This window comes from Sinocyclocheilus grahami, unplaced genomic scaffold (genome assembly GCF_001515645.1).
Source record: "Sinocyclocheilus grahami isolate Dianchi unplaced genomic scaffold, SAMN03320097.WGS_v1.1 scaffold204.1, whole genome shotgun sequence".
Lineage (NCBI taxonomy): Eukaryota > Metazoa > Chordata > Actinopteri > Cypriniformes > Cyprinidae > Sinocyclocheilus > Sinocyclocheilus grahami.
Genome location: NW_015505383.1, coordinates 118,020 through 140,120, shown reverse-complemented (window position 1 = coordinate 140,120; position 22,101 = coordinate 118,020). Strand labels below are relative to the sequence as shown.

Genomic DNA, 22,101 nt, shown 5'->3' with positions numbered 1-22,101 from the left:
CTATTTTTCCCCACTGCCGCAGCAGTGTCTGCTCCCGCAGGAGCCTTATCTGTATTTCCCCACTGCCGCAGCGGTGTCTGCTCCCGCAGGAGCCCTATCTGTATTTCCCTACTGCCGCAGCAGTAGCCGCTCCTGCAGGATCCTTTTCTATCTTTTTCTTCTGCCACGATTGTCGCATCTCCCGCAGAAGCCTTTAGCTCTCTCTTTCAGCACGGAACGCTTCCACAGAAGAAACATTTTTTTCCTAGATACTGCCACAATAAATGTATACCAAAGGACGTCCAGCACCCCTCTAACATTAAGCCTTGTTTTGGGGGGGGGGGGTCGTAAATGCACGCATCTGGCTGCTGTCCTGTTTTAAATTGCTTTTTGGGGGAGCGCTTTTGGGCCGGGTTGGACACCGAGCTCGGACCCCTCTCCCCGGACAGCACGCCAAATATGTATAACCTTTATTTAATTATAAGAAAGTGTGAACTCGTGAAGTGCAATCAAAACAGTGCTGCCTTGTAAACACAAGTGCATCACTAAGAAACACTGATCACTGGAAAAAACCTCAAAACCGATGGAAATTGCTCCATTTAAGCCACTATTTGGAAGCTGTTGAATGCAGGTGCTCCACAGAGGCTGGTATTTTGCTGGAGATTTTACAGTTACATTAGATTTCCACTCCCATGATGCCAAGCTCCTACCCGCGCTCTCATTCCAACCCTTCCCCTGCTCTGGGAGCACTTATCTCAGGCTGAACACCAACACAACACACACTCCCTGAGGACAGATCCAGATTTACTGCTCCCACATGCTCTCGGCGTGCCCTACACGTGTTTTCAGTAAGTGGAATTAGGCACATCACACACAGATTAAAGACACATACACACCTCATTGAGTCTGTAGACGTAGACTTGACCTTGTTCGTCCCTCTCTGGACCCATATACATGGGAGCTCCTACCAGAAGGATGTCAGTGTAACTGTCACGGTCAATGTCATGCGTCTGGAGAACGCTGCCGAAATAGGAGCCGATCTAAGAAGAACATGACAGACTTCATAAATACCACTGAGAACAAAACTGCAATGGAAACATGCAAAAATCCCTATGTAAAACATATATAATTCAGGTAACACTTTAGAATAGGGAACACATATTCACTATTAACTAAGACATTTCCCTGAACAAACGCCTAATTAATAGTTAGTAAGATAGCTGTTAAGTTTAGGTATGGGGTGGATTAAGGGATATAAAATATGGTCATGCAGAATAAGGCATTAATATGTGCTTTATCAGTACTAATAAACAGCCAATATGCTAGTAATATGCATGCTAATAAGCAACTAATTAATAGCTAAAATTGAATCCTTAAAATAAAGTGTTACCATAATATATGCATATATTAATTCTTTATACATTATAGCAGTATTGCTTTTCATTTACATTGTTTAAACAGCATTTTAATTTAAAGTGTTTTTTGTTTTACTCTAATATCATAAAATGTTTTATATCGCAGTAATGAAAATCTATTAAGAATCATGGTAATAAACTTTTAATTAAAAAAATTAAATTAATAATGTTACAGTGACAATTTGGGGAGGAAATATGCTTAATTGTCATGAAAACAAACTACAATTGGGGGGGGGGGGTCGTAAATGCACGCATCTGGCTGCTGTCCTGTTTTAAATTGCTTTTTGGGGGAGCGCTTTTGGGCCGGGTTGGACACCGAGCTCGGACCCCTCTCCCCGGACAGCACGCCAAATATGTATAACCTTTATTTAATTATAAGAAAGTGTGAACTCGTGAAGTGCAATCAAAACAGTGCTGCCTTGTAAACACAAGTGCATCACTAAGAAACACTGATCACTGGAAAAAACCTCAAAACCGATGGAAATTGCTCCATTTAAGCCACTATTTGGAAGCTGTTGAATGCAGGTGCTCCACAGAGGCTGGTATTTTGCTGGAGATTTTACAGTTACATTAGATTTCCACTCCCATGATGCCAAGCTCCTACCCGCGCTCTCATTCCAACCCTTCCCCTGCTCTGGGAGCACTTATCTCAGGCTGAACACCAACACAACACACACTCCCTGAGGACAGATCCAGATTTACTGCTCCCACATGCTCTCGGCGTGCCCTACACGTGTTTTCAGTAAGTGGAATTAGGCACATCACACACAGATTAAAGACACATACACACCTCATTGAGTCTGTAGACGTAGACTTGACCTTGTTCGTCCCTCTCTGGACCCATATACATGGGAGCTCCTACCAGAAGGATGTCAGTGTAACTGTCACGGTCAATGTCATGCGTCTGGAGAACGCTGCCGAAATAGGAGCCGATCTAAGAAGAACATGACAGACTTCATAAATACCACTGAGAACAAAACTGCAATGGAAACATGCAAAAATCCCTATGTAAAACATATATAATTCAGGTAACACTTTAGAATAGGGAACACATATTCACTATTAACTAAGACATTTCCCTGAACAAACGCCTAATTAATAGTTAGTAAGATAGCTGTTAAGTTTAGGTATGGGGTGGATTAAGGGATATAAAATATGGTCATGCAGAATAAGGCATTAATATGTGCTTTATCAGTACTAATAAACAGCCAATATGCTAGTAATATGCATGCTAATAAGCAACTAATTAATAGCTAAAATTGAATCCTTAAAATAAAGTGTTACCATAATATATGCATATATTAATTCTTTATACATTATAGCAGTATTGCTTTTCATTTACATTGTTTAAACAGCATTTTAATTTAAAGTGTTTTTTGTTTTACTCTAATATCATAAAATGTTTTATATCGCAGTAATGAAAATCTATTAAGAATCATGGTAATAAACTTTTAATTAAAAAAATTAAATTAATAATGTTACAGTGACAATTTGGGGAGGAAATATGCTTAATTGTCATGAAAACAAACTACAAAATAATATATATACTGTATATATGTTACAATAAACTATGTTCCTTAAAATTAATTGTGTATATATATATTATTTATAGAATATAATGTCTAAGTATAACTTAAGATTTTCTTTTGATTTTGTGGTAAATGTTTTGTTTTAAATTAATTTGATATAAATTACATTTTAAAATATAATCTCTTTATATAATTTTTTTCTTTTGATTTTGGAGTGAAATGTCATGTGAACTTGTTTTAAAATTCATTAATTTATTAATAGAATATCCATTCTATAAATATTTATTCATATTCATTCTTCATTTTGATTTTGAGATGAAATGAGATCTGAACATTTTGAACAAAATTTAACAAAATAAACAATTAATTTTCTATATATTTATTTATAATGTTGTATTTCCTCCATATAATATCCTCATATTTATATTTATAATAATAATTATATATATGTATATATATATATATATATATATTCATTTTATATAATAATTTATAAAACATATTATTTATATTAAAATATATTATTTTTAGGAATATAATGTTTTATTTATATAATTTATTTTGAATTTGGTGTGATCTGAACATGTTTTAAAATTCATATATATTAATTTATAAAAATTTAATTCTTGATATAATTTCTTAAAATATGACCTGTTTTTGCCAGATCCACCCAAAATTGTTTGAGGTTGTGATTATAAAGGTACCTGCTCTCCTTTCAGCGTCTGTGTTATGGTGACATTTTCTCCGTCGAAGCGGTACACCATGACCCGCCCGCTGTGGTTAAAGCGCGGTGCTCCTGTGATGTACAGCACCCCATGGGGCGTGTGCGCCGACTGCACGTCATAACCTGCAAGCAAAACCACCACACAACTAACCCAGCCATTTACAGCAGTCTGCATGCTTAATACGAAACAGCTGGGGCCCAAATCATAAACTGTTTCATTACAGCAGACAAAACGGTGCTTCCGCGCAGCTTGTTCGCCAAACACATTTATCAGTCATTTCAACTTACTGCTTTTGTTTCATTCTGGAGCGACATCCTTAAAAGGGGATGTGTGGAGAGTGTGAGCGTTTGCACTTGGCGTGTGAGTGTTTCTGGGACAGCAGAAGATCGTGAAAATGTGTTTAGACTACTAGCACCATACTGTCCTCTATTGTAAGCTCCCTTGTCTCTCTGAGGAGAATATTATGAAGGAAATAAAATTCCTGATGTGTATATTCAACATTTGTATTGTTGATTATTTGGTTACAATCATTTAAGGCCTTGGCTTATTGCCTTTCTAGTTTTCTAGGCCTTAACTAGGCATGAAGTTTGAGGTATAGCTAGTTACTTAAGCTGTTAGTGACTAAACCAAAGCAGTTGTTGCCATGGATGGGACACAAACTTGATCTGTGGTGCTCATGCAGGTGAGTTCAAATATGATTTACGACATTTGCTATTTTATTCATGATTTTCTGTCCACTCGTACTATTAATAAAAGTGTCCCAAAAGAAGAAGTTAAATGTCATTCATAGTCCTCACCTACGTATCCCGCTATGCCTTCGTATCTCTGCACTGCAGGGTCGTGGAAGGTGTTTTTTTTGGGAACGACAAACTCTTGCCCAGACTGCATCACTACAGTCCCGTTCCAGTCAAAAGCACCCACGGCTCCCAGCATCACACCTGCCTGTCAGAAAGATACATTATATTACAAATATTACAATTACAAGCACATTTAAACTCCAATTACCATATGTGAGGTGCTATACTGCATGTGTGATCAATGTTTATATGTGAATAAATGCCTAAATTAAATCTGTTCATCATATAAATCGACCATGTGTCTTCAGAAGACTTGGATTCATATGGATTACTTTAATGATGTTATGATGAGCTCTGAAAAGTTTTGGTAGAAATGGCTTTTAATGGAGGGGCAGAAATCTTTCGACCTTCATTAAAATCTTATTCATGTGATTTGAATAGGATGAAAGTCTTATGGGTTTGGACTGAGATGAGTAAATTATGAGAATTTACATTTTAAGCTCAATCCGCAGAATTTCCACTTGTCCCTCATTTTCTTTAAAATAGCTATTTTTCCTTACAAATTGGAATATTGCAGAAAACTAGTTTTTTGTTGCACATTGCAAAATTGATTTGGCGAATGTGTTTCCATTGTAGTTTATGCACGTCTTCTTATCAGATAAAAAAAAAATTATCTCCATGAATTGAGCACATTCATTTTATATGCATTTTAAGATTTAATGCGCATCATGGCATTTCACAAAATCCCAAAATGTGCATGAATATACATGGACAGAAACATGGCTAATGAGACACTTACAATGGAAGTGAATGGAGTCAATTCATAAATGTTACAATACTGATTCAATAGTATAGCTACAGACAATATGTTTATTCATATGATTTTACTGTGAAAAAAATCATATTCTGTATTATATCCTATTTTACTCTGCAGTGCCTAAAAACTAAAACAATTGTAAAAATGTAAACAGCTCTCATATATCACACACGTTTTAAATGGGTCATATGATCCGATTCAAATTTTTCCTTTCTCTTTGGAGTATTACAAGCTCTTGGCGCATAAAGAAGATCTGTAAAGTTGCAAAGTCTAAAGTCTCAAATCCAAAGAGATATTCTTTATAAATTTAAAGAGTCAGCCATGCCTACCTAAAACGGCTTGTTCTAACACGCCCCCACATATCTACCTCACTATGTGGGAAGATTTGCATAACACCGCCCAAATGTTCACGCAAAGAAAGAAGGCGTAACTTGAATTATCGCTGTAGTATTGTTGTTGCCACCGCCATGTCATGAAGGCGCTTTGAGCTTCGTAGTGAAAGTGAAACTACTTTGTTTGGTCTTCCAAAAGAGGACGATATCTGCTTTGTCATGCCTAGAGCTGATCTGTGCTGGTTGCTGAGGAAATACTACAACTCTGCGCTGTGGATCGCCAGATCGGCTTTCACCGTGGATGAAGCGGAATCCAGCCCGGAGTCGTCACATGTCCTTCCGGACGCTCCTTCGTCGAAATCGCCAGCCGCGCCAAATATTCAGATGTAGAGGAGAAACAATAATGTACAGTATGTGGAAAATAATGTGTTTTTTTAACCTTAAACCGCATAAAAACATTTCATTACACCAAATACACAAAATAATGTTCTTTTTAGCAGCATCATATGACCCCTTTAACAGAAGATTTAATGTAAGTGCTCAAGTTCTCCAAAAACTGGCTCCATTTACTTCCATAACTCCATTTGTGCCATTCTTCCTGAATGTGATAATTTACAAAAATTTGTTCTGTTTGCATTTTATGACTAAGGCCCAATGTGTTTACAGACTACCCAGCGATGCGTTCAAAAATTTGCTAGAGAAGTAACACTGCTGTCTCTGTCAAACTGAGAAAGGATGTGACTCGCTGACAGACTCATAGCACTTGCTTCTGCGATTCATAATCAAACACTGAAGCGCTTTTGTGTTTCCTCTGTAGGTACATATGACACCCCAGCAGCAGGATGCCAGAAAGAGATAAATCAGACAACAGGATGGGTCTGAATCTGATCTGATCTGATCTATACTACAATAGTTAAGAGAGCAGGACACTTACTTTAGACGTGTGAGCGCTGAATCCCGACTGAGACATTTCCATCTCAAACGAGGAGGTGTGTTTCTCAGATGTGGCTGTTAGACAGAGGCTATTTTTACATTTTTGACACAGATTTGACGAAAAATGCTCAACAGTAAACATTTTAAAACGATTCACATATTTGCAGTAAGAAAATATATGTAAGTAGATAGTTATAAAGATAAGAAACTGGGAGGGTGCTGTTTGTGAAAAACTTGCCATCGTGATGTTAGGATGTTGTGAATGGTTGACAGGTTGTTGCTATGCAGTTGCTAAGGTGTTTTCGGTGGTTGCTAGGGCTGTGCTAGGTGGTTGTTAGGGTCCTAAGCTAGGTAGTTGCGTACCTACTCGAATCTCTATGATATTCTATTCACTAAATATTTGGGTGAAGGAAAAATAATTCACACAAAAATTAACATTTTTAAATGTACTCACCCTCAGGGCATCCTTGATGTAGACGAGTTTGTTTCTTCATCGGAACAGATTTGGAGAAATGTAGCATTATGTTACTTGCTCACCAATGGATCCTCTGCAGTGAATGGGTGCCGTCAGAATGAGAGTTCAATATTATGAATGGAGAACTTGTATTTTAGTCAGAAGCAACGGTTTGAAGTTAAAAATGTCTTGATGGATTTGTTTCTTACAAACATGCACTTTTTGGCATCACAAGCCATAAATTGGTGGACTGGAGTGGTGTGGGTTACTTGTGGATTATTGTGATGTTTTTATCAGCTGTTTGGACTCTTATTCTGACGGCACCCATTCACTGCAGAGGATCCACTGGTAAGCAAGTGATGTAATGCTACAGTTCTCCAAATCTGTTGGATGGCCCGAGGGTGAGTAAATTGTCAGTAAATTCTCATTTTTGGGTGAACTACACCTTTAATGCCAGCCTGCAGTTTTTTATTGTCTGATTTATTGTCTGCCATGTGAAAATCTTATGTCTAACCGTATGTTTAATGCTTAAGGTTAGGGATTTACACATTTTTGTTGTACTATTTTAGGTACGTTACCCTCTAAGGCAAAGATCTTGCTTCCTAAGGCATCCACGATGGTCACTAATGCTCTTTCATCCGACACATTGAAGAAATGATCGCTTTTGAGCTCGCTAGCAATGGATTCAATTTCATCAATAAACTTCTTTACATCTTCAATGCTTTTATTCTGTCGATTATAGTCGCCAAGGACCTACAAAAGACAAATTACACGTGCCACGTTAAAAATTAACAGCAAACTATATTATCTACAGAAACCATTCACCACAGTGTTTATGCTATTTAAATTTTTTTTATTATACATGGATGAATATACTTACAGCAACAGCGAACCGCTCAATCCCATCTTTTTCACACTGATCAATGTTATTTTTCAAATTGAAATGGTCATGTGACTCGCCATCTGTGACGATCACCATGACTTTTTTGACACCTGGTCTTGCTCCTCGCTCCACTGTAAAGGCCTCTTTCCTTTAGAAAACAAACAACATCAGGTCAGCAGATTCTGTACAAAGTTTAAAACTTCCTTTGTTTGAACTGACACATTGAAAATGATGATTATTAGGAGATTTTTCTGAAATACAACAGGCTCCAAAAGTCTAAAACCACCAGTGAAAATGCTTTAAATTATTATCATTTAATACAATTGTTTTCATTACAAATGATAATATCAGCGTAATAACTTAATTATTATTATATTATTATAACTACATTAATTTCAAAATTTCTTATTCCACCTTTTGCTTAATGATTATGTTACCCAGAATAAATTTTATTATAAAATTTCTGTTTAAGATTTTAAGCTTACTTTCAAATTTTAAATACAATTGTGAGTCTTGTTTTTTGATACCTTGCTGTATCAATGCCGAGAGCTGTCATGGTTTTGTGGCCGGTTCTTTGAGGTATCAAAGCAGCTTTCTCAAGAAGGTCTTTTGTGTTACTGAACTGGCTGAGGTTGAAGTTGTGGCCGACATCGTCTCCATAAGACACAATGCCCACCTGGAGAGGCAAAAGCCCAAACAAAAACTCACACATAAAGCTCAGGCGGCCCTCAGACACACCGTTGTCTCTCTCGCGTCTGTCTGTGCTGACTCAAAAGTGAAGTCATTTTCTCAAAAAAAGCTCTGCGAACATTTATTTAACCATGGAATATGTGGTCTTCCTCCAGCTAAACCTTTTGGAGCCGCATTTTCCAGCGGTGTGCTCAAGAAAGCCTTTATTTGCCTAAAATCAAACCACCTAGCAGCTTCTCCATGGAAAGTCTTTATGTAATCTTTTTTTTTTTTTTTTTTTTTTTTCAATTACTTTTTGTACTTTTTGTTTTTAATTTTAGTTAAAGCTGCAGTCCGTAAGTTTTGCCTCTTTGTCGCCATCTCTGTTTGAAAACCTGCAATTGCAGCTATTTGTGGAATTATCTTTCTTGCGTGGGTTGTGCGCCGGCACGGCTCTAATGAGTGGCTGTCAGTCACCGCACCGGTGTGGATACTGCACTTTTTATATTCACAGATTATACATCTTGAAAGTATTACCCAAATAAAGAGTTTTCACTGGAGAATGTCATCTGAACAAGTAACAACTGCCACTTTTGTTCTGACCAACTGAGGAAAAAAGCATTACAATAAATTGCGCTATCAATGGTGAATAAATCTAACGATCGGTTAGCTCATATCACATCAAACTGTGCCAATTATTATTATCGTTATACTTTGTTTTCAAATTGTTGATGTTAATAACATCAGCATTGCGTGAGTGCATGTATTTAGTGTATATTAGCATTACCTGTAGATTTCAATTTCTGTACAGTCTAATGTCTAATTGGCATACCATTCGAATCTTGGTTTTGGCTACGGGTGAATCTCCAGACACTGATGATTGTCATTTCGACCTTTCTGGATTGCAATCCGCCATTTATTCCAGCTGCTGTGAGAAAAAGGCTAGAAACGATCCGTCACCTGCAGCATCCTCACGTGTGATATAGCATACTAGCCGGGACAACTTCTTTATGTTTACAGACGTGACGTAATGACACAGCGGTATGCTCGAAATTCCAGCGAAAACCTACCCATACCACTCAAATTAGAAAACTTTATTACAAGCTTAACGTTGTGAATCGAGCTAAAGTAAGGCGATAGTTTTGAACACTGGCTAGTCATGTACTTGCTCAAATATTGGTTTTGGATAATTTTTTAACAAAAAAGTTACGGACCGCAGTTTTAAAGTTTTAGTAATTTAGTTGAGTTTTTTCCCCCATTTTATTAGTTATTGTTTTTTTAATATGTCTATATAGTTTTAATAAATTTTATTTTATTTTTATTTTTAGTTATTTTAGTAAATTTAATAAAACTAAATGAAAATGAGGAATATTGCTTTGGCAACTAGCTAAAATAAAACTGCCCTGCAACTACATGAAATACAATACATTTTAGTTTAAGTACTACAATCACTAAAACTAAAACTGAAATAAAAATAAATGAATGCTAAATAGAAATATAAAAAACGAATAAAAATGATAAAAACAAGAATACTAGAATTTCTAATTTACAGAGAAATGAAAATGAAAGTGAAAAATGTAAAAAAATAATAGATTATTCAAAATATTAATATATGTATAGTACGTAAGTAATACTAAAATTACAATTTACCAAACTTGTATACATTTATTTTGCCCTGTGGAACCAAAAAAAAAAAAAAGTGATTTTTTTTTTGTCCATACATTGAAAATCAGTGGGGTCAAATGTTGTTTGAAACATTCTTTGAAACATTCTTTGAAGTGTGTGTGTGTGTGTGTGTGTGTGTGTGTGTGTGTGTGTGTGTGTGTGTGTGTGTGTGTGTGTGTGTGTGTGTGTGTGTGTGTGTTCCAAAAAAAGGAAAGTCAGTCATACAGGTTTGAATCCACTACAGGGGAAGTAAATGATGACAAAATCTCAATTTTTGGCCCAACTATTCCTTTCAGAAATCAGCTCGTGTTAAACATCCAATGATGCAGTAAGCGGATATTTTATTTTAAACTGATGTGATTTCTAAAGTGTTTCAAGACAAACTACATGGATGCTCTCCAGAGCACTATAATTTTAAAAACTCTCACCCGGGCTGGTCCAATTTCAATGCTCTGGAGAAATTTGACCAGGAACTCTGTGATGTGATTCCAGGGGTAGATGCTGTTGGAGCCGTCCAACACTATGACAATGTCCATATCCTGCTTGCACTCTGAAACAAGCAAATAAACCTAATGAGCACCTTCATTACAATTATATAGCGAGAAAGAGAAATAAATATCACATTGCTTTCGTTTAAATTCCTAAAAGGAAGCTGAATGCCAACAGCCACGAGTAGGTTTACATAGGAAATAAATTGCATAGCTGACTGAAACTGTGCACACTTAAAAATGTTATGAAACATATTGAGCCATGAAATTAGAAGTGACACTGACCTCGCTGTGACACAGAAAAGCAGTGATTAATCACAGCTTATGTTGTTTTTCCAGACACTTTTTGTATATAGAAGAAATTGTGCTTTAAAATTATATGAGCTTTCATTAGAAACTCAATATAGTCTGTACATCTGTTTATACCGTGGTAAATAAAGGCTGAATGCTAACCAGCACTATTTGCCATTTAGAATCAAATAGAAAATTTGAATTTGAATTTAATGAAGCAGAATTCAAATGAAATGATGCGGCGGACAGTCTTTCCTGTGCTGGTTGTTGCTATGAAACATCATACAGTATGTATGTGTGTGTTTATGATGAGTCACTGGTTCTGTGTTGCATTGGGAGATGTCAACTCTCCTAAAACTGTCCTAACATGGACATGTGGCGCAGGGGGGACCAGCTGTGGTTTACACGGCTGGAATGTGCTAATGTACACTCACAACACGTGTGTGTTGTACCTCGTACAGTCGGAGCGATGGAGTTGAGGACTTTGAAGGAGGAGCTGACGTTCGAGCAGATCCCAGTGATGTACTGCTGTTTTCCACACATGTAGCCGTACTGAGGACCACAGGCCTGTCCAGAGAGAGGGATTGAGGCACCGAGTATCTGACGTGACATGAAATGGTCCTCACAGAAAAATAGCCTAGAATTTTTATCCTCTTATGTACACTGCCCCTCAAAAGTCCGGGATCATTACGCTTTTTTTAGATGTCTCTATTATGCTCATCAAGGTTGTATTTATTTGATCTAAAATACAGTAAAAACAGTAATATTGGGAAATTTTATTGCAATTTAAAATAATGGTTTTCTATTTTAATATACTGTAAAATATAATTTATTCCTGTGATACAATGTTGAATTTTCAGCATCATTACTCCAGTCTTCAGTGTCACATGGTCCTTCAGAAATCATTCTAATATGCTGATTTATTATCAATGTTGAATTTTTTTCTTTTTTCTTTTGGAACCTGTGATTTTCAGGAATCTTTGATGCGTACAAAGTTTAAAAGAACAGCATTTATTCAAAATGATGCTGAAAATTCAACTTTGCATCACAGGAATAAATTGCATTTTAAAATATATTCAAATATAAACCAGTTATTTTAAATTGTAATTGTATTTAATAAAATCACTGTTTTTACTGCATTTTTAATCAAACAAATGCAGCCTTGAAGAGACTTCCTTCAAAAACATCATACCGAACCCAAACTTCTGAATGATTGTACTGTACATATACATATATACAGTCATGTGGAGTGACTCTTCCATTTTCGAGCAGATCCCAGTGATGTACTGCTGTTTTCCACACATGTAGCCGTACTGAGGACCACAGGCCTGTCCAGAGAGAGGGATTGAGGCACCGAGTATCTGACGTGACATGAAATGGTCCTCACAGAAAAATAGCCTAGAATTTTTATCGTCTTATGTACACTGCCCCTCAAAAGTCCGGGATCATTATGTTTTTTTTGGATGTCTCTATTATGCTCATCAAGGTTGTATTTATTTGATCTAAAATACAGTAAAAACAGTAATATTGGGAAATTTTATTGCAATTTAAAATAATGGTTTTCTATTTTAATATACTGTAAAATATAATTTATTCCTGTGATACAATATTGAATTTTCAGCATCATTACTCCAGTCTTCAGTGTCACATGGTCCTTCAGAAATCATTCTAATGTGCTGATTTATTATCAATGTTGAATTTTTTTCTTTTTTCTTTTGGAACCTGTGATATTTTTTTCAGGAATCTTTGATGCATACAAAGTTTAAAAGAACAGCATTTATTCAAAATGATGCTGACTCGGGGTGGTCCGCGCTGGTTCTCAGTGCCCCGCCTCGGTGCCTTTCTTCCCGGAGGTGCATGAGGAGCTCACCAGGTCGTGGACGGCACCTTTTACTGCCGGAAACCGATCTGCTGGTTCCCCACCCTCGACGGTGGTGCAGCTAGGGGGTTACAAGGGTCCCCCCGGTGGAGTGGTCGGTTGTGATGCAGTTGTGTCCTAATACCGCCTCCACCCGGCAGGGAAAACCATGCCCCACCTTCCGGGTCTGTAGGAACTCGATTGGCCAGCGATGCTTATACGGCCTGTGGAGAAGCTGCCTCCACCTACACGCTACGGCGTTGTTGCAAGTGCACCAGGCCAAGGCACTGAGGGACTTGCACGAGGGTGGTCACGACCCGGAAGTTCTCAGAGAACTCCGCACCGCGACAGACCTCGCGCTACGAGCGACGAAGGTTACGGCGCGGTCTCTGGGTCCTGCGATGTCCACTATGGTGGTCCAGGAGCGCAATTTCTGGCTTGGTCTGGCCGACATGCGCGAGACGGACAAGACACGATTCTTGTACGGCCCCGTGTCCCAGACCGGCGACACAGTGGAGAACTTTGCCCAGCAGTTCTCCGCTGCCCAAAAGCTGCCTCGGCGTGCAGCTGCTGCCGTCGCCGAGGGCGACCCCTGCCACCGCCCCTGCTCCCGCGGCCTCCAGCAAAGCTGCGCCATGAAGCCGGACGCAGGGCAGCCGCCCTGCCCGTCCAGGCCCAGACGGACAAGACACGATTCTTGTACGGCCCCGTGTCCCAGACCGGCCTTTTCGGCGACACAGTGGAGAACTTTGCCCAGCAGTTCTCCGCTGCCCAAAAGCTGCCTCGGCGTGCAGCTGCTGCCGTCGCCGAGGGCGACCCCTGCCACTGCCCCTGCTCCCGCGGCCTCCAGCAAAGCTGCGCCATGAAGCCGGACGCAGGGCAGCCGCCCAAACCTGGTGGCAAGCGTAAGAGCAAGAGGCCCTGAGACTGGCAACCCAGAGGTGGAGGGACCTGCTCTTCGGGAGATGGTGAACACACCACTCCCTCCCCCGGAGGAGGGCCAGGCGGAGAATCTTTTGTTTTTTGTTTTTTCCGCCACTTACCTAACAGTCGGTGGTACCCAAATACTCAACAAAAGAGCAATTTCCTCTATCTCTGGGTCCCCACAGAGATGGGGGGTTGTGGACGATCCAGTGGCTTCGGGTCGGCTTGCTAAAACTGCTCCAGAGAGTCCGTATAGTAGACCCTGTTGAGCTCCTCCGTCCCCTCGGGTAACAGGTACGTTTTCCCAGTGTTATCCAGTCTTACTGAGTGGGTAGTGCCATAGCAGCAGTAGCTGGCCCTCTTGTGGTAAGCCCCACCCTGCGCCAAAAAGTAGGGGCGCAGGAGGCTCCCACAGGACACTGTAAGTGGCCGTATCTGTGGCCTTTTGGTAGGGATCCCAATTCGTCGGCCATCCGACGTGACGTAGAGATAGAGATGACCAACTGAAAGGGAACGTCTCGGTTACATATGGTAACCCTCGTTCCCTGAAGGAGGGAACGGAGATGTCATGTCCCGTCGCCACAGCTCCTGTACCACCGCTGAGTGGCCAGGTCACTGGCTCAGCTCCTCAGTGAAAACCTGAATATGTGCTGCATCTGCTGCCTACTTATACTCACGCTGTGATCAGCGGCAGCTGGATGCAATAATCGCATGCCAATGTACATTGGCTCGTTTAGTTTACACTCGAAGTAGATTGGTCTCTCTAAGCGAGATCCCAATTTGTCGGTAATCCGATGTGACGTCTCCGTTCCCTCCTTCAGGAAACGAGGGTTACCATACAAAAAAAATCCAAATGGAATTTTATAATAATTTGGACTCAGTTCTAATGGGATCAAACAAGAACCTACTGGATAAACTGAAATTCCTACTTTTCCATTACTTTTTTTTCTCAGAATATCAGTTCAACCAGTCAGATTACATTTGATTCATAAAGGAGTGTACTGGAAAAGATGTGTTTTCATGAACTGCAATCACAGATTGCCGGCAATTTGTTCAGTCATAAAATAAAACCATTAAGCAGAATAGTGCCAGCATGTCATGGCTGTTTTATAATTATAAACATTAACTGGAAAATCTGAATGTTTCTACAAACCTTTTTTAATGTAACGATTTAAAAAGTCTGTGATCAGACACTATTAATTAACAGTGGCTAAAGTAACAGAAGACATAAAGATGTTCCCTACCAGAAAGCCACTGCCGTCTGGGTTAACCACCAGCGTCGTCCCCATAGTCATGTTTTCCTTCACTTCATTTATGTTCGGAATTGTTGTGTTTTCTGTGAGAAAAATAGACAAATATGCACTCGCAGTGAAAATCTTATAAAAAGAATATCTAAACAAAAACTCCCCTGCATTTTCCCATAGGCAGACGAATGCTTTTGCTCAAACACAGACCCTTGAGATTGACTTTCTATTTGACTTTTTAAAAACAAAAGGTATTGCAGGGGTCCTTCATGCGGAGTTTTAATGGAGAAAAAACACATTCTCGCAGTGCTTTTGTCCCTTCCTGCTTCACAATGTAAGCCACATGCATGAAAACTAGTAAGAAAAATAATATTGTCAACCCATACAACCAACATTGCCCATATTTTAGATAATGCTTTGTGATTTCAAACACTAACACCGAGACATGTTTAAAATGATGAATTATAAAAGTCAAAACACTGAGGGTAGAGATTCATTTGTTCTGAGATCAGAATTCCTGTTGGAAGTGTTTGATATTGTGGAAGATCCCTGAAGTAATTAAAGACGACATGCAACATTGAGTTATCTGGTGAAGGATTATGTAATTATGGGTAGATTAGACATTAAAATGTTTTTTTGGATCACTTCCTGTCTAGGCCTCCTCTGAGAGTCAGACATTCAGGCAGAGGTTAACATCCAAACAGATTTAGCGCTACAGGCTAATGAATCTTACAAACAAAACATTATATCATTGATCAAAATGTGCAGTGATGCAAAAATACTCTCTTAATGTGAGCATTTAATCAAAATAGATCATATTTACATTCAGAATGCACATTCTTGGTCTTTTTTATCTGATAATTCATGGTTCACGTTTTTACAGATCTTTTACAAACCTCGCCCAACATTTCGTTTTCTACAATAAATATGTTTTACTCAGAAATGTGTCACAATACTACACTAAAACGAGTTGCACATTCTGTTTCAGGCTGATCTGAAGTAACGCTGCACTACTGCACTTTGGCCTCTCTACTGCCACCTGTGCACATTGCAAGTTACTTGCAGAGTTGTTTTGACGTCAGTTGTGTTTCAGTAACTCTTCTGCGCAGATGAATCTGACGAATTTAGGTAAACATTGTGAGTCTGTAATCACAATATCAGGCTCATCTGAAAAATGTTGTCTGAGCAAGTAGGTCGCATATCTGCAACCATTATAGCTAGGGTTGGGTATCTTTTGAATTTGATCAATTCCGATTCCGATTCCGATTATTTTCGATTCCCAGTTTCGATTCCAATGTGATTAAATAATGATATCAAACATTTATTGGAGCTGAATACCATGAACAAAAATCAATAGGCTACATAAAAACTCTTTAAGAGCTGTTTGTGTGCAAAATAGAACTGCATGATTCTGGATAAATTGAGTTTTTTCCCCCCAATGGAAGTTGTGGTTCTCTCATGATTCTGAAGAAAAAACATTAGACAACTAAACAAAATCACATATCATTTATGAATTAATGATTAAATGACTCACTCAATATGTACTTGTTTCATTACTGGATGAATCCGCGTTCTTGAAGGAATCACTTGTATGATTCAAAGACAAATACATTTTAACTGCCCCTTTTCGCCACCTACTGGCATAACAATGTAATCGATAAATCTTCATTTGAAGTGTCAAATAACTTTCAAATGATGATTTACTCTATCCCATACACATCGTACACACAGTTTATATCTGAACTATAAACTTTTATCCCAGTACTTCTGTGATTTGAATGTTTGTAACACAGAAATAATAATACTGTGTGGTTGAAAAGACTGTGAAGCTGTTTCGTTCATGACAGATGACAGCTGATCTATTTAGGTCAACGGCAGCGCGAACGCAGATTTAAATACTCAAATCACACTGGTGTGATCGTATGCTGCACGGACGAACCAAGTGATCACAACATTGATCGCACATGTCAAAGGTTGAGGAATGAAACAGACGAATCATTGTAATTTAGGAATAGAATCACGTTGGTGTTTGAATCGTGTTCGCGATTTATAACGATCTATTGAATTAAAGTGCTTTGTCATGTTGGTGGTGACGCCTCTTTTGCAACATGTTTAGCTATCACTTATAACGATCTATTGAATTAAAGTGCTTTGTCATGTTGGTGGTGATGCCTCTTTTGCAACATGTTTAGCTATCACTGATATTATACTTAGCGTTTTTTGGCTTCTGATCGCAAATGTAGCCAAACTTTGGAGCGCTTAGATTAGCCAGCAAGGTCCTGGCATATCGCTTGGTCCGGTCCTCACAGATGAAGGAAAAAAAGTGCATAGGACTCGATAGACGGAATCGAAATTTTAATTTGACAAGTGTCCGATTCCTGACCTTAAGTATCTGATTCTGGAATCGGAATCGATTTTCGATTCCCAACCCTAGTTATAGCCAGAGATTCTTTTCTTAACTTTAACAAAAAATTGCTCCAATTGCTCCAAATATAAACAAATGAATGGGCGTAAGGCAAGAACACAGGCTGATTTTTCTTATTTACTAGCTCAATAATGGAATTTGTTCATTTTACCCCCCAAAACAGTTAGGGCCTCTGTACTTGCTTGTTCTTTTCACTTGTACTGAATCGCTTGAATTGTATCATTCCTCATTTGTAAGAAGCTTTAGATAAAGCATCTGCTAAAGTAATGTAAATGTATGCAAATGACCTATGAGTCAAGGTCAAATTCTCTCTGGCCAGTATCAGTATGAACTCTCAGGCATCAGTCTGCTTTTCCTCCTCTTGTATTCTCAGATAGCTCCTCTAGAAAGTGTACACAGATGTTTCAGCTGTGGGGTCTTCAGGTTAAGTGTCAAGACATTAGTACTCACACAAGTTTGTGTAAAGGCTTCCTAAATTAAATTATCATACTAGCTCCTGAAATAGAAGGATGGGACTTTCCTCTGGAACGCACCTCTGCATTTGGTGACTGATAATAAGCTGATCTGTTGACTTATAAGGACAAAGCAACATGTAAACATGAGATTTCTATGACGTAGAGTACACTACAAATCAAAAGTTTGGGATCGGTATGAATTTTTTACATTTTGAAAAATGTCTCATGCTCAACAAGAGTGCATTTTTTGTTAAAAAGGTCAGTAAAAACATCAATATTGTAAAATATTCTTGCAATTTAAAATAACTGGTTTCAATTTGCATATATATTATAAAAAGTAATTTATTCCTCTGATGCAAAGGCTGAATTTTCAGCATCATCAGTCCAGTCTTCAGTGTCACACGATCCTTCAAAAATCATTCTAATATGCCGATTTGAATATGAAGAAACACTTCATATTATTATCAATGTTGAAAACAGTTGTGCTGCTTCATATTGTTTATGCAAATTGTGATACTTTTTTTCAGGATTCTTCGTTCAGTAGTTACAAAAAACAACCTTTATTTGACTTTATTTACTTTTGTAACATACATTTTCTGGCAAGTTTACTGTCAATCGAATGCATCCTTGCCGAATTAAAGAATTAATTGTATTACTAACCCCAAACTTTCACATGACCGTGTATTTCTGAGTGAAAAAAATGAAGGAAAAAAAAAACCTGACCAAATATTAGTGTTAATATTTATGAAATTAGTGCTATTAGTGTTAATCTCATCTACAAAATTACTGAGGAAAGTGTTCATTAATGAAGGTCTGGTCTGGCATGACCAGAAATACACATCATTGACAACTAAATGATATTAAAAGAAACATTCTGTTGCTAAAAAATTAAACCGACTAGATAAAATATTGGCTTATTTTAATTTCTAGTATTTCTGTGTCAAAAAAATGTAATCAGGACTGAAGAAGCGTATACCATTTCCCCTCTCTGGAGGTTTTATTTTGGAAAGATGATTTGAAAACCCCATTCTCAAATCTGGAGGAGTTTGCACGCCATGTCAAAGTGCCATGTTAGTGCATAGCATATTCCTCACGCAGCAGACTTTAGCATGGTCAAAGTACCATTGAGGAAGTATGACAATTTCTCACCAACTGAGGTAATGTCTGTTACAGTTCTCTGGTATAAGCACACCCACAGAGTTTGATTCGCCAGTTTTCCAGTGGGAAAGAAAAGCATAACATAAATATGCACATGCTTATTTTTAAATATTACAGTAAAATGGAACATATGTGAGATGTCAGAACTATGGGGAGAAAAGAGTTTCTTTTTTTTTGCCATAATAACTGTTAGAGAGTTTGAATATGATATTGACGTATTATGATATTTTACCCTTGAACCTCACAGTGATTTATGCACTTTTTAGTGAGATGAGTGTAAAAGGTTGTTTACGTTTCATTTTGTTCTGTACTACACCTGAGTGCACTTAGCTGAATAAAGAATATTCGCCATGTTCCTCAGATTTGTAATTCCGTTTTTTGACAACAGTGCTAAAAGTAGACATCCTTGTGTAAGCACAATTTTTAAATATTACAGTAAAATGGAACATATGTGAGATGTCAGAACTATGGGGAGAAAAGAGTTTCTTTTTTTTCCGCCATAATAACTGTTAGAGAGTTTGAATATGATATTGACGTATTATGATGTTTTACCCTTGAACCTCACAGTGATTTATGCACTTTTTAGTGAGATGAGTGTAAAAGGTTGTTTACGTTTCATTTTGTTCTGTGCTACACCTGAGTGCACTTAGCTGAATAAAGAATATTCGCCATGTTCCTCAGATTTGTAATTCCGTTTTTTGACAACAGTGCTAAAAGTAGACATCCTTGTGTAAGCACGTAAACAACTCAAGTCATTAACATTCCTGTGCACAAATAGGCCTTGACACAGCAGTGCATACAACTGTGAGCCCAAAAAATCTTCCCTGGTTACAACTTTGAACACCAGTGACCTCCGAAGTCTACAAACAATATATATATATATATATAAATTTTAATATACTTCATGTCATTCCAAACCTGTGTTTATGCCTGTGGAACACAAAAGGAGAAATACTGCAAAATGTCCTGGCTGCTCTTTTCCATACAATGAAAGTGAATGCGGTTGGAGGTTGCAGGAAGTTCAAAAAATGCCAAAATGGCACCAAAAAGCAGCAAAGCCTTGAATTAAATTTTTTTTGCTGTTTCGCTGTTTTTGTGATCCTCAAAAAAACTCTAAAACCCATCCAGATCACGTCTGTCAAATCGCCTAACTATACTGAACAGGTCATTGGCAAGGTTTACAAGTCAGTTTAGGCCACCTCTGAGAGGTTTATGTAAAGCTGTCTTGGGGGTTTCACACCAGCTGAGGTTTTTCTCTGGAAGTAGAGGGTCAACCATTACAAGCAGTGCCAAAACGTGCAGCTGGACCAGTTTTTAAGAGACTACAGCTTTTGCTGAGGGGAACTGTTTCATACAGTATAGGGAATCCTTTCCATTTATTTATTTATATTCTTAATGGAGTTGACAGGCCTTAGTACATTAGCTTGATGACTTTATTGAAAGAAAAAACAAGCAGTTACAAAAGCAGACTACATCAGTGTTGCTCGTAGGTTTACAGTGCCAATTCTAGCATTATTTTGGGACGGTTCCGAGTATATAATTTATTATGATGTAGAAAATTAATGCATCAAAACACTCAAGCATGTGAATTGTTTTAGTTGAGTGTACAAAATGGTATATAGAGACAAAAAAGCAATGACCAATCAGAATTCAGTATGCAAATATTACAATGACATCATCAATGTCCGATTTTGAATAGCGAACGTTCTAATCACATACATCGAGTGGAGATTTTCAAACTTTCCAATCTAAAAGTTCTTAAATATAAAGTTTATACACAGTAAATACCAAAACGAATAGCACACCTAAGCATTTTTAGATTTAATATAGGAACATACCACTTTCCCTCACTGTTCTCAAATTGTTGGACGGTGTATCCGAACATGTCCTCCACTGGTCCACTGAATGACATCTGGTTCTTCTCGTCCACATTGAAACATGCCAACCATGGCAGCAGAGCTATCAAGAAAAGATACAATAAAAAGACAACACAAACATAACATACAATATGCATCTCACTTTATCTTTTACATAAAACCATGGGTTATTTTGTCCAATAAAAGAAACGTTTCCAATGTAAATGCTAGTATTTACCAATAACTACGGAAATCTCTGTTTGGAAGTCTGACAAATCCTAATTTGATCCTTTGCCAAAACAAGATGAATTGAACACAAAAAGTTAATGAAATTCCTCTTTAGTTGTTTTTTAATTGTTAACTATTTATAATGAATAATAATTTAAGTCAATAAATAAACACAAAGATTTTCCATTTCCCTTTTTTGTTTTGGGAGAGAGAGAGAGATAAATAGTCACAGTTGTTCATACCCAGTTGTGTGGGAATGAAGCATGCAAATCCTACAGGGAGCGATACTTGCATAGTAGGCAAAAGAATTTCCCACAGCAATGTGTAGTAGCCGTCCTGACCTCTTGGATAATGTGCTCTTCATGAAGTACTTTATATAAAAGAAGGACTAAATATAGTGTTTAAATGCTTCATTCTGCAGAGGCCACAGAGAGTCTTTTCACATGTTGTGTGCAATGGAATTCCAGTCATGATTTATTCAATTCCAGGATTTGGAAGGGAATTGTGAAGATTAACAAATCACTGTGGTGTTGAGTACATTGCTGGACCTGGCTGAGAACACAAAGAGACAGAGAGACAGAAATCCAGTTGTGCCGCCTTATGTCTGTTGTCCATAACAGTCATGTTCTGAGCTAATGAATGTTGAACATGTAGTCGTGGCTCAATGAGGAAACAGAGAGCCAGTGTATGTTTGTGGGCATGCCTCGTATGAATGTCCACTCAAAAGTAATTACGATTCCCAGCCAAGCCTCCAAACCCGCTTTCCATTTAGTCTTATACTTTACTTGAAAGACCAGACCAAAGACCATTTATGCATTCACCACTATGACAGGCGAGACACAACCAATGTGTTTTGAAAAACTAGCAGAAGAAAAAGAAAATGAAAGATGACGAAATGCAGAAGAAGAAAAAAACATGTTCATAAGAGAATGGCTGACCAGTGGGTCTTTCTGTGCCTTTCTGGGTGAGGTTTGCA

General features: G+C 38.0%; 1 protein-coding gene across 1 annotated transcript in view; it reads right to left on the bottom strand.

Moving 5' to 3' along the window:
- itga1 (integrin, alpha 1) overlaps window positions 1-21,055 on the bottom strand; it is a 42,686-nt gene extending 21,631 nt beyond the window's left edge. The window contains exons 1-11 of the mRNA XM_016285997.1: window positions 20,880-21,055; window positions 15,004-15,121; window positions 11,430-11,544; window positions 10,627-10,748; window positions 8,392-8,540; window positions 7,862-8,012; window positions 7,560-7,734; window positions 6,529-6,602; window positions 4,446-4,590; window positions 3,628-3,770; window positions 2,185-2,328 (exon numbers count right to left, since the gene is read on the bottom strand). Coding sequence (XP_016141483.1) covers window positions 2,185-2,328; window positions 3,628-3,770; window positions 4,446-4,590; window positions 6,529-6,602; window positions 7,560-7,734; window positions 7,862-8,012; window positions 8,392-8,540; window positions 10,627-10,748; window positions 11,430-11,544; window positions 15,004-15,121; window positions 20,880-21,055 — 1,512 coding nt within the window. The remainder of the gene's footprint in view (window positions 1-2,184; window positions 2,329-3,627; window positions 3,771-4,445; window positions 4,591-6,528; window positions 6,603-7,559; window positions 7,735-7,861; window positions 8,013-8,391; window positions 8,541-10,626; window positions 10,749-11,429; window positions 11,545-15,003; window positions 15,122-20,879) is intronic.
- Window positions 21,056-22,101: the final 1,046 nt, after the last annotated feature.